This window comes from Halichoerus grypus, chromosome 2 (assembly GCF_964656455.1).
Source record: "Halichoerus grypus chromosome 2, mHalGry1.hap1.1, whole genome shotgun sequence".
Taxonomy (NCBI): domain Eukaryota; kingdom Metazoa; phylum Chordata; class Mammalia; order Carnivora; family Phocidae; genus Halichoerus; species Halichoerus grypus.
The window spans coordinates 79,580,872-79,593,972 of NC_135713.1; the positions used below are offsets into that span (position 1 = coordinate 79,580,872).

At 35.2% G+C, this 13,101-nt stretch overlaps 1 protein-coding gene across 1 annotated transcript in view; it reads right to left on the reverse strand.

Moving 5' to 3' along the window:
* The window catches only part of FAM81B (family with sequence similarity 81 member B), a 55,855-nt gene that overhangs the window by 6,540 nt on the left and 36,214 nt on the right, over positions 1-13,101 (reverse strand). The window contains exon 5 of the mRNA XM_078066324.1: positions 5,338-5,444. Coding sequence (XP_077922450.1) covers positions 5,338-5,444 — 107 coding nt within the window. The remainder of the gene's footprint in view (positions 1-5,337; positions 5,445-13,101) is intronic.

The following is a 13,101-nucleotide window of genomic DNA, read 5'->3' on the forward strand; positions in this document are numbered from 1 at the left end:
TCCCTTTCCTATCTCTGGTGGAAATACTAGTTAATAGTGATGGTTAGGAGAGACAGTAAATCCCCAGATAATCAAGAGGTAGCTTTGCAGTTGGGAATCCAGCCTTCACTGTTCACCTTTACTGTGTATATAAATGAGAGCATTTACTCTCATTACTGATACAGTATTAACATCCCTCTGAACACCAGGGAACTGTTAAATGTGTCCAAGTAATATCTTTAGAAGCACATATCAGTAATTAGAATTCTGAAATTAAAATAAAGTCATAAAGAATGACTTACTACTTATGATCATTTTACTCCAAGGTTTTGCCTGCAGTTGGAGACACACTTTCCTGGTAACCATCAAAAGTCAGACTCTGGGTAGTTTATGAAAATATGAAAGCATTTTTTAAAAAGCATTCTTCTTAAAAGATAGAAAGGATAAGCTATAATAAAGGTTTGCATAAATCTCTTTCTTTCCTTAGACTTTCCCCTAATATAATGGACATGATTTTCCATGAAAGAATTACATTTCTCTGAATTACAGAATTTACAGTTAAAATCTCAACAGGATGAATTTATCTTGGATGACATTCACATTTCAGTTCCCAGATCCTCTATCCCAATAGTTATGGTAGTATTTCTATCAGATGTAGGTAGATATAGATAGGAAGATAGGTAAGAAGGGAGGGAAGTAGGTAGATGAATGGATGGATAGAGAGCTTTTTCTTTTTTTTTTTCCTTTTTCAAAAAACACAAAAGTCAGACTTTTAAATTATGGCCAGAGACCTTACTAGGATAATATGAGATACAGTTTTTACAAAAGTTTTATATTGGTGGAATCAAGTTAATATACATACCAAGGGCAATAATAAAGGAGAAAGTTACAAAAGGGTAAAATAAAATTTAGCGGGGATCTATGGACCTAGCAGATAGCTGTGGTGAATATAAATGGTGAAGGAGACTGTGGGGCTTGCAGCTGTCATCCTAGTGATCACTGTGGTTATGGTAGACATAGAATGAGGACACAGCCCCATTCTGGGCCTTTTATTTATTTTTTAACTGGTTCACTTATGTCTCAAACTCACTGTCTTGCATTCAATAAGTGAACTTTTCTGGAAGACATGAAAAGTTTAAATTCTTGGACACTCTTAACCATTAACAGGCTCTCAAGAATTCAGATAGTGGCTTTAACAAAGTCAGTCTTTGGAGATTGAATCTAAGATTTTAAGTTTCATGTTTAGAAGAAAGAAATTAATTCCAAGAAACATTATTTCCTACTAAATTTGTACCTATATCCTTAAACTAATTTCTTCTTTAGGTCCTGTGATTTCTAATTAGTGACACTAATAAAGAGCAACTCCAGCTCCATGCTGATAGGAAAACTTTTATCATTCCATATTGTACTTGAGCTTAAATCCCAATACCTTCATAGCCTCATAACTTCATAGTTTCAAGCAGATGTGATCTTTCCATTCCCTAAATTTCTGTAGCACAGTTAGTTTACTAATGGTTGGAATTGTGAGATAGATGTGTCATAGATGGGTAAAACAACCTGAGATTTGGAGTCAGACACTTTCTAAGTATGTGACTTTGGGCAAATTATTTAATTTCCATGATTGTGTTTCCCCATCACCAAAATGGGGATAAGAGCTGGATGCACCTGAATATCTTGGTCACTTTGTGATTGGTAGATATTTATAAATAACAATTAGTATATTTATTATTTCCTCCTACTGATATCTCTCTTTTAACATTGTCTTAACTTTTACTTTACCTGTGTTTAGCTTTTAACTTATTTATGGATTTTCCCCCCAACTATATGTGGCTGTGATTTTGTCTTTGAATATTCCCAAAACACAACTTACATATTACTGGTTCTCAAATATTCACTCATTCATTCATTCATTGGCTTCTATTTGTGTCTGAATGTGCTGTGTGCTGAGAATACAGAGGTGGATGAGACATATCCTTGACTTGAATAGTTTGTAATTTAATACTGTGGTAGCATTTTCAAAGCTGTGTGGGGAGATTTGAGTCTATGCATTTGCTCCGTTGATCGAATCATTTTTCTTTTCTTACAAATCACTGTCAATTAAACATTGTCAGCAGCAAGAACTATCTAGGGAGTGAATGGTTGGTACTTCTCCTGCCAGACCCTTACTAAAAGATAGCTGTATTTTATGATGATTAAGCCTCTCACTCTATAAGCACTAAGTTGTTGACTTAGGACCTGACTTAGCTGAACATCTAAGACCCTTCTAGAAAAAGAAAGCTCGATGCGGGGGTTCAGATGAAAGAGCCAGCGTGTCTCCTTTGTCATTTCTAGTGATCAGTGCCAGAGGCCCAGGAAATCACTAAAAAACCATAGACAGCATTGGGGCTTTTATGTTATCTATATAAGATATATGTTTAATTGACCATTAAACTTGAAAATTGTTAAAGTTTCTAAATGGTAAAATTGTTCAATTAAACATACATTTGATTGTCCTTAAAATGCTTTTAATCCCTTTATTCAGAGACAGTTGTTTCTTAAAAAATAAAAAAAAAAACAAATACTCTACCTCATTCATTTTAATTTGAGATATGCTCTGAATGGAAAAGAAAAAAAAGAAAGCCTTACCCACTTACTTTCTCTTTGAGGAAAATATATTTGCAATACATATCTCAGTCAAAGGGTTAATATCCCTAACTTGAAGGAATCCCTCAAATGATAAGAATGGGCAATTCACAGAAAAGGAAATTCAAATGATGAAGGGAATGCAAATGAAAATAAGAGATGCAATCTTCATCCTTTAATTGGCAAATATTAAAAAAAAATCAAGTATTGGTAAGAATGTACAGAAAGGTCTCCTCATATTGCTGGTGGAAGTGTGAATTGCTACATTAAAAAAAAAATTTATAAAAATTAATAAATAAACTCTTTGACCTAAGAATCTTGCCTGTAGAAATAAAAACATCTACATTTAAGAATATTTAAGGATATATACACGCAATATTTTTTTGGTTTGTTTGTGGTAGCTGGAAACTGGAAGAATCTATTCATCAATATGATAAATGGTTGAATTAATTATAGCATATCTGTAAGTTTAAATATTATGCAACTATTAAAAATGTTAGAATAATATTCACTGATCTAGAGAGATAACTAAGATGTACTGTAAAAAAGCAAATTATTGAGTAATGTGAATAGGATGTATTTTTAAAAGCCATGCTCTATACATATGTGATATATATAATATATATAAACATCCTTTTTCTGTTAGATATTTATATTAACAGGGAGGAAAGTAAGGCAGGACACATCCTTGGTGTTAGCATTGGTTGTATTAGGAAGCTGAGATGAAGACCTTTTTTTTCCATCTTTGTTTTATTTTGTTACTTTTTAATTTAAAAAAAAATGTTGAAGAAGATTTAAATAAAAAAGTCAATTGTGTATTTCAATGAATTATTAGAGCTTATAGGTATTTGCCTGTGGAAATTTTTGGTTTATAAATTCAGCATTACCTACTGTAATACTAATGAAATTTTAAGACTTTTTTATTTCAAGTGAGAAAAAGATTCAAGTTTATATTATTACAAAAGTGTCCAGATTCATTTTTAACTATTTAGATGACTTATCTATAAGCCAATTTTTTTACAGGACTGAAGATGGAAAAAGCACGCCACACCATCAATAAGGCAGTTAACCCTAGTTCTCAAACCTTTCCTTTTTCTTGATTTGCTGCTTGGTAATACACTTCATTCCTTTAAGCCAGTATTCCATTCCAGATTATAAATCCCCTTTCTCTCCAAGTAAAATCAGTTCTTACAGTGTACTTCTAGAAACAGTTTACTTTTCTCCTTCTCCTTTGGACACTTTATTTAATTTTATTTAATTCTAAGCTAAAGGGATTAGATCAAGCACCACACAGATATTTACTGAGCATCTTCAGTGTGCTGGAATTTAAGCACCTAGACATGCTTTTTTAGAGTGGGTATTTTCTCTTTACTCAAGACATTTACTTCTTTGAGGGGTGACTACAGTTTTTCATCAATTTCGATGTCACACCTATTTCCCAATTAAACATCTCTGAAATCAAGAGGTGTCTTGAAAATGATGGTATGCTATGGTTTAATTGTTAGCATCATGTTTTAGAGGTAAAAAAAATCATGATAATGGTATGTCTTATAATCAGTGACACTTAGATTTAATGAAGTGTACTGTAAAGATGGGGTAAAGGGAGCAAGAAGATTATATTCAGCTTACTGGATTTGACCAAGTCGTTAAACCCAGGTGATGTGGAACAGAGAGGAAAAAGAACAAGGTGAAAAGGGGCAGTCAGGTGGTATCGTCCAAGTGACTAGAATTTTCCTCTGCCTGCACCAGGACTCCAGGAAATGGTGGTCACTTAAGAAAGGAGGATTTGGGAATAAGGAGGCCAGTAATTGGAATGTTTGTGGAGTGTTGTCTCCTTTACTCTTCTCTATTGCATAGGGGGAAACTCAGTGAAGATGGGACAGAGGCCAGTCTTTAAAAAGGGAGACTGTAAAGGAGCAAGTAGAGAATCTTAGAAGAAATTTGAAAAGCAAAGCTTGTAAATCAAAGTTATTTTAAAAATTATTGGATGGTCTTGTGGAATCGATGTATATTCAGGGAAGTGCATTACATTGAAGCATTTTAATATATAATTGATGATAAGTTAAAATTACTCTATAGAGGGGCGCCTGGGTGGCTCAGTTGGTTAAGCGACTGCCTTTGGCTCAGGTCATGATCCTGGAGTCCCGGGATCGAGTCCCGCATCGGGCTTCCTGCTCAGCAGGGAGTCTGCTTCTCCCTCTGACCCTCCTCCCTCTCATATGCTCTCTCTCTCTCTCATCCTCGCTCTCTCAAATAAATAAATAAATAAAATCTTTAAAAAAAAAAAAAAATTACTCTATAGAAAAGGTCAGGCTATATACATCAGTTCAGTTGCAATATGCAAAGAGAATGACAAAATTAATATTCATATTTCCTTTTGTTAACTTTTTATTTAAATTCCAGTTAGTTAACATACAGTGTAATATTAGTTTCAGGTGTACGACACAGTGAATCCACTCTTCCATACAACACCTGGTGCTCACCCAGTGCCCCCCTTGATCCCCATCACCTGTTTCACCCATCCCCCCCACCCACCTCCCCTCATATTTCATTTCCTTTATTATGAATATTGTATGCATTGCTTCAGTGTAGAGTATTCTCTCCATCGGTTTGTTGCTTTACGTCTTGGCCAGTTTCAAATTCCTGGGATGGGTTTTCATTTAATGCCAATACTTTCATTAGGCAAAACCTTTTCAAATGTACTTAACAGAATTAAAAAATCTTCCATTCACTTACTTGAACTCCAAAAGGTTTATTTCATGGCGATAATCTCCCTGGACCATCTTTAAATTTGAGGTTTGCTCAGAACTGGAAGCCTCAATCTTTCCTAAGAGCTGCATTACCTAATGAAAGTACAAAAGGGAGCTTTTGTGTGTGTGTGAACAAAATCACTAGCACTTACATTAATTATACTTTATTCCTAAACGAGCCAAGAAACAGACTTGAGCCTAAAGCATATTTGCATTTGAAAATGATTTTTTCTAAAGGAATGATTCAATAGTTACAGAAAAATCTTCAGGGAAAGATTTATAGGCAAGTGTTCCATTCTGCTAGCTATAATATTCCTTTTGATAATAGGCTACCTAATGATATAACAAAAACATAGAATTGATATTAGTTTACCAATTTGTTAATTTTAATTATTTCTTTACTTTTTCCCCAATTAAAATGAAAGTCACTAGATATCCTCTATCACCATTATAGCCTTAGTGCACATTAGGTGGCCAATGGTAAATACTCACCAAATACTTATTGAATAAACGTTTAAATGCACAATTAATTAGACTCTGAGGAAAATGCATGAGTGGCCTAAAATTAGGCTTCAGGAATTTCCAGGGAGGAGTCCGACTTGAGCACAAGTGAATTCCAAGTGAAATGACTTTAGGGCATATAAAGATAGGAGAAAACAAGTTCCATTTCTGGAAGTTAGGATAAGAGTGCCTTCCACATAGCCAGAAACAGTGAGGAAGTTCCTTCAGGTAAAAGGACTGGATTGGAAAATAGAACAGAATTGCAGCACATAGTCATGACTACACTAATAATCACTGTCCAGGGGAATTAAACTATACAATGGGCTTTGGCCAAACAGAATTCAACTCCTGAGACCGACAGTCACATGGAGGAGAGTGGGCAGTTAACAAAATCTAAGTTCCCAAAGAGATGAATAACAGAAGGGTTTGAATAGATAAATGTTGGGTGGGCATCCAGTAGCTCATGAATGGCTATTTATAGGAGATACGCTTAAAACCAGCTATGTAGAGGAGCTATACTTCAAGGCAGAATTGTTAACCATAAAATAATAGGCAAATATCCCTGGCAAAAGCAAAGGAAAAGAAAGTTGGCAGAACAATATTGTTAGACAAAATGTTATTCGAGGCAAAATATGTTAAATGGGACAGAGGTGGTCATTTTTACAGATGAAGACTAGAATCCCCAGCGAAAAGAGTTTTAAACCTTTATTTACATTATATATTGAACTAAAAAGTAACAGCTGTAGAATTACAAAGATAAACTGAGATGATGTATTAATGATTTTAAATGACTTCTCTTTGACCAATAGAAGTCAAATAAGTGAAATATAAATAAAAATATGGGGAGACATGAAAAATATAGTTTATTTAGTAGATTTGTATACCAAACAATCTAACTTGCGAACAGCAAGAAGCACTCATTCTTTCTCAGTGCCCAGTGAGCATTTGCAACAACTAAGCAGACATGTGACTATAAAGACCTCAAAGTACGGGTGCCTGGGTGGCTCAGTGGGTTAAGCTTCCGACTCTTGATTTCAGCTCAGGTCATGATCTCAGGGTCATGAGATCAAGCCCCGAGGGCTCTCTTTCTCCCTCTGCCCCTGCCCCCCCCCAAAAACCAAAAAAATCTATTCCACAAAGCAGGAAAAACACAGATCATGACTTTACACTGCACGAAAACTAGAAATTAATACAAAAACTATAAAGAAAGAAAAACCTAACCATTTGAGTAAAATGACCTCTTTTAATTCTGTTGTTTAATTCCAGTGTTTTACATGGAAATGTGTCTCTCAGATCTCCTACTCAGAGGAACATAACTGGCCGAGGACCCTGACTGCTGTGTAAAATGCATAACCATGTGTGGATACCACGCTTCCCATTGGCTGCTCCCAGCCAGTGTCTTAATAGTTTTCCTTTGATGAGTGACTTTGGTTCCAAGAACTGGATCAAACTGTTAGAATGGCTGTCTCGGGCCTTCCTTTTCTGTCTTTCACAGGAGTCAGACCTATTTTGTAATCTGATGGCTCTCTCCATCTTTTCTAGGAACCTCCTCATTTTCCTTCAGATTTTTTCCGTCTCAATTAATCTCTTCTTTTTTTTTTTTTTTTTAAGATTTATTTATTTACTTGAGAGAGAGCGTGCACGCGAGTTGTAGGGGGGGCAGAAACAGAGAATCTTCAAGCAGGCTCCCCACTGAGTGCAGAGCCCACTATGGGGCTCTATCCCATGACCCATGAGATCATGACCTGAGCGGAAACCAAGAGCCACCCAGGCACCCCCCACCCCAGTTAATCTCTTGCATATCAATTCCTTTATGGAATTTGCTTCTCAAAGGACTAACTCTAGTGTCAAAGAATAACTCAACTCTGCAATTACAATTTACTTAGGAAAGGATAATAACATTATATATCAACAGGACACAGCCACATCTATGATCAGAGGTAAATTTGTGGCATTAAATGTTTCCATAATTATATAAAACAGAATAAAGCTATATAAATGAACCATTCATTTCACAAGGTTAAAAAGAATAACAAACCTGACCAAGGGGAAGCAGAATGAAGAAACTGACAAATTGTGGTAGGTGGAATGGTTCCTTTAATATGTCCATAGCCTAATCCCTGGAACTTGTGAATATGATATGTTAGATGGCCTAAAGGATTTGCAGCTATAATTAGGGTTACAGACCTTGAAATAGGGAGATTATCCTGTTTTATCCAGTTGGGCCCAATTCAATCACATGAGCCTCTAAAAGCAGAGAAATTTCTCCAGCTAGAGTCAGAGAGATTTGAAGCATGGCATGGACTTAGCCTGTTCTGGAGAAAGGCCACATGGAAAACATGAGAAAGAAGGTTGGCAGTTGGGAGAACGTCAGTCTCGAACTGACAGCCAGCAAGAACCTCAGTCACATAATTACAAGAAACTGAATTTGGCCAAAAGTTTAAATGAGTCTGGAAGAGGACTAATTCCCAGAGCCGCCTCAAAGGAACACAGCCCTACTAATATCGTGATTTCTGTCTTGTGAGACCTTAAGTAGGGGATCTGCTCTAGCCTTGACCTGCAAAACTATGAGATAATATATTTATGTTGCTATAAACCACTAAGTGTGTGATAATTTGTTATGACAATAGAAAACTAATACACAAATATTAAAAATTAATAAGCAAGAAAAAATTATAGGATTGATATGTAAATCCAAGAGTTGTTTTTTTGAAAAGGTAAGAGACAAAGTTTTTCTCAGTCTAAACATAAAGAAAACCCATAGACACTAAAATTAGGAAGAAAAGATAGAGTAGTTATAAGTATGATCCAATTAACGTAGTGAAAATATTCACAAAGCTGAGATTATAGATGAAGTGGAAGCCAAATAATTATAGATTTTAATTTACCTCTCTCAAACCAAGACAGAAGAATAGACCAAAAAAATAAGTACGGATACAAAAGCCCTAATCAATAGGTTTGAGTTTGTTGATCTGAGCAATTTTTTAGATATTGACTGAATTTTTGCCCCCAAAATACAGAATATATTCTTTTTAGAACATGTACAAAATTTTACTATCCAGCCACCAAATAAAGCCCTCAAGGTATTCCAAAAACTGAAACTAGTATATACAATAAAAATTTCAATTATGAGATAAAACTAAAAATGAATACCAGGATAACAAATAATCCTTAACTCACGGAAAACAACAACCCCTCTTAAGCTGTTCAGTCAAAGGAAGAATGCAATATACAATTGCAGAATTTCTAGGAAACAATAATGAGAACACAGTATCAACCCTAGGGAATACAGGGAAGTAGATGAAAGCTCAGGGAAAATTCAGAGTCAAAGTGCTTATATCAGTAAAACAAAGAAAGACTACAAATATATGTCATTCAAAAAGTTAGAAAATGATCAGCAAAACAAATCATAGGAAAAGGAAAAAGAGAAAGTCAAAAGCTTAAATTGCTGAGAATACATGGAAAACAAAATAGAAGCAGAACTTAAAAATACATAAAAAGACTGGCTCATTGGAGAGAAATCAGTATCGTTAAGACACAACTAACTAATCAAAGGGAAAAAAAGCACAAATAAAATGGCAAGGGGAAAAATATAAAAGCAGAAAGAATTAAAACAATCCTAGAAGTATTTTGCATAATTTTATGGAAATTAATTTCAAAATCTGGATGAAAAATGTACTTTTTTCCAAGACCCTTGAAGAGATGGAGCCTTTAAACAGACCAATTTCCACAGAAGAAACTGAGCAAAGATATCAAAGGTCTTTCCTTCCCACTAAATGAGTAGGCCCATATGGCTTCAGAGGCAAAACTACCAAATCTTTAAAGAATAGGTCATTGCAATGCCTTTAAACTATTTCAGAGCATAGAAAAAGAAGGGAAACTTCCAAATTATTTGTATGAAGTGAGCAAAACATCGATTCTAAAATCTGAAAAAGTTTGCACAAAAAGACTAGTCTTGTTTATAAACATTGATGAAAACTTCTCAAATAAAATATCAGCAAACAGTATCCAGCATCACAACTTAAAAAAAATCATAATCAAGTGCAATTTATTTTTTAAAACAAGAATTGTTTAATAAGAAATATGTTAATACAAATAATTACGCTAGTATAGTTTAAGAGAAAACTCACATGATTATCTCCACAAATGCTGAAAAGGCATTTGCCAAATTAATAATCATTCTTAATTAAAAACAAAAACTCAGTAAAATAGGAATAGTTGTGCACCAAACATGTTTACTAAGGAAACTTCTCTCACCATGCGGAAAACACTGGGGGCATTTCTGTTAACATCAGAAACAAGAGCAGGATGACTACTAACCCCGTGCTACTATTTAATATCATACTGGAGTTATTAAAACAACTAGAACACAGAGAGAAATTATGTGTGTGAAAATGGGAAAAGATGAGTAAACTTATTATTGAAAAATCATATGATTGTGTGCCTGGAAAACAACAACGGCAAAAAACTGAAAAATTTCTATAATCAATAGAAGAATTCGCTAAATTAGTAGAATATAAAATTAATATAGCCTTCATTATATACAACTAACAACTAGTCAGAAGATATAATGAAACTTCATTACAATAAACTAAAAAGAAAAAAGATAACAAAATCCCAAAATACACTGAAGATGATGCATACATGAGGAAAATTTGAAACCACTCCTGAATGATATAAAAGCAAACCTGCACAAATAGGAAGCACGCTATGTTCTTGGATAAAACACTCAGCATTAGCACTCTGTCAATTCTAAAGATTTTATGTATTTATTTGAGAGAGAGAGAGAGAGAGAGAGCACAAGCAGGGGGAGCGGCAGGGCTCAATGGATCCTGACCTGAGTCTAAGGCAGACGTTTAACAGACTGAGCCACCCAGGCACCCCTACTCTGTCAATTCTAAACTTAATTTATACATTTAACATGATTTCAATAAAAATTAAAATTGAGTTTGTTGATTTATTTGCTGGGACTATACAGATTGATTTTAAAATCATATGCAAAAATAAACAATTATCACCAGGAAAAGGGAGAAAAGAAAGCAATGAAAGGGACTTGCTGTACCAGGTATTAAAAGTACTGGGGCACCTGGGTGGCTCTGTTGGGTAAGTGTCCGACTCTTGGTTTCTGTTCAGGTCATGATCAGATGGGTCGTGAGACTGAGCCCTGCATTGGACTCTGTGCTCAGCGGGAAGACTGCTCCAGATTGTCTCCCTCTGCCCTTCCCCCCCACTCACACACACACTCTCTCTCCCCTTCTCTCTCTAAAATGAAGAAATAAATTTAAAAATATTAAAGTACTATAAGGCCTCACTGATTAAAATAATAATTAAAACACCTTATTAAGAAAAACTCCAAATGGATCAAGAATTTAAATATAAATAATAAAGCCATGAAAGTGCTAGAAGAAAATATGAATAATTCAGGCCTTTGTATGGGGAATTTCTTTCTAAGTGTGACTTAAAAGAAGCCACAAAAGAAAAAACTGATAAATTTAGCTACAAATAGAGCACATAAGCATGCCAAGAGTCAAAAGATGACAACCTGGGAAAATGTATTTGCAGATCATATCATAGAGAAGGGCTCATCTCTCTAACATATAAAGAGCTCCTAGAAATTGAGAAGAAAAAGGAAAACAGACCAATAGGGAAATGGATAAAAGAGATGAACGGATAGCTCACTGAAAAAGAAATACAAATAGCTCTTGAAGATATGAACCTCATTCACAATAAGAGAGACTAAGCGAAACATAGAGACTATAGCTATCTTTTTCCTATAAGAATGGTAAAATTCAAAAGTCAACACCATTGGTGAGGCGATGGACATAGGACATTTTACATATTGTTGGTGGCTGTGCAATATGGTCAAAGCCCCACAGAGAGCAAGATCTTTCAAAATAACAACCATGTACTTTGACCCAACAATCACACTTCTGGGTGTTGAACCTACAAACATATCTACACACACACACACACAAAGACATAAGTGCAAGGTTATACATTGCAGCATTGATTTGAAAGAGAGAAATATTAAAAATAGCCCGAATGTCCATCTGTGAGAGATTGGTTAAATGAGCTTTTATACAGACAGGAAGAGTATTCAGTTATAAAAAAGAATGATGAAGCTCTCCATGTACTAATATGGCTAATCTCCAGGATATATTTGTTTAGTTAGAAAAAATAGGATGAAAGACCTAAATGTGAGACAGGAATCCATCAAAATCCTCAAGGAGAAAATAGGCAGAATCCTCTTTGACCTCGGCTGTAGCAACTTCTTACTAGACATGTTGCCAGAAGCAAGGGAAACAAAGGCAAAAATGAACTATTGGGACTTCATCAAGATAAAAAACTTATGCACAGTGAAGAAAACAATCAACAAAACTACAAGGCAGCCTATGGAATGGAGGAAGATATTTGTAAATGACATATTGGATAAAGGCTTAATATCCAAAATCTATAAAGAGCTTGTCAAACTCAATTCCCTCAAAACCAAATAATCCAGTTAAGAAATGGGCAGAAGCGGGCGCCTGGGTGGCTCAGTCGTTAAGCGTCTGCCTTCGGCTCAGGTCATGATCCCAGGGTCCTGGGATCGAGTCCCACATCGGGCTCCCTGCTTGGCAGGAAGCCTGTTTCTCCCTCTCCCACTCCCCCTGCTTGTGTTCCTGCTCTCGCTATCTCTCTGTCAAATAAATAAATAAAATCTTTAAAAAAAAAAAAAAAAAAAAAAGAAATGGGCAGAAGACATGAATAGACATTTTTCCAAAGAAGACATCAGATGGCTAACAGACACATGAGAAGATGCTCAGCATCACTCATCATCAGGGAAATACAAATCCAAACCTCAATGAGATACCACCTCACCCTTGTCAGAATGGCTAACATTAACAACATAAACAACAGGTGTTGGCAAGGATGCAGAGGTAAGGGGAACCCTCTTGCACTGTTGGTGGGATGCAAACTGGTGCAGCCACTCTGGAGAACAGTATGGAGGTTCCTCAGAAAGTTAAAAATAGAACTACCTACCCAATGACCCAGCAATTGCACTAGTAGGCATTATCCAAAGGATACAAAAATACAGATTTGAATTATAGCAGCAATGTCCACAATAGGCAACTATGGAAAGAGCCCAAATGTCCATCAACTGATGAAACTGATGAATGGATAAAGAAGATGTGTATATATATATATATCACATGAATGAATATATATATATATATATATATATATATTCATTCAATGAAATATTACTCAG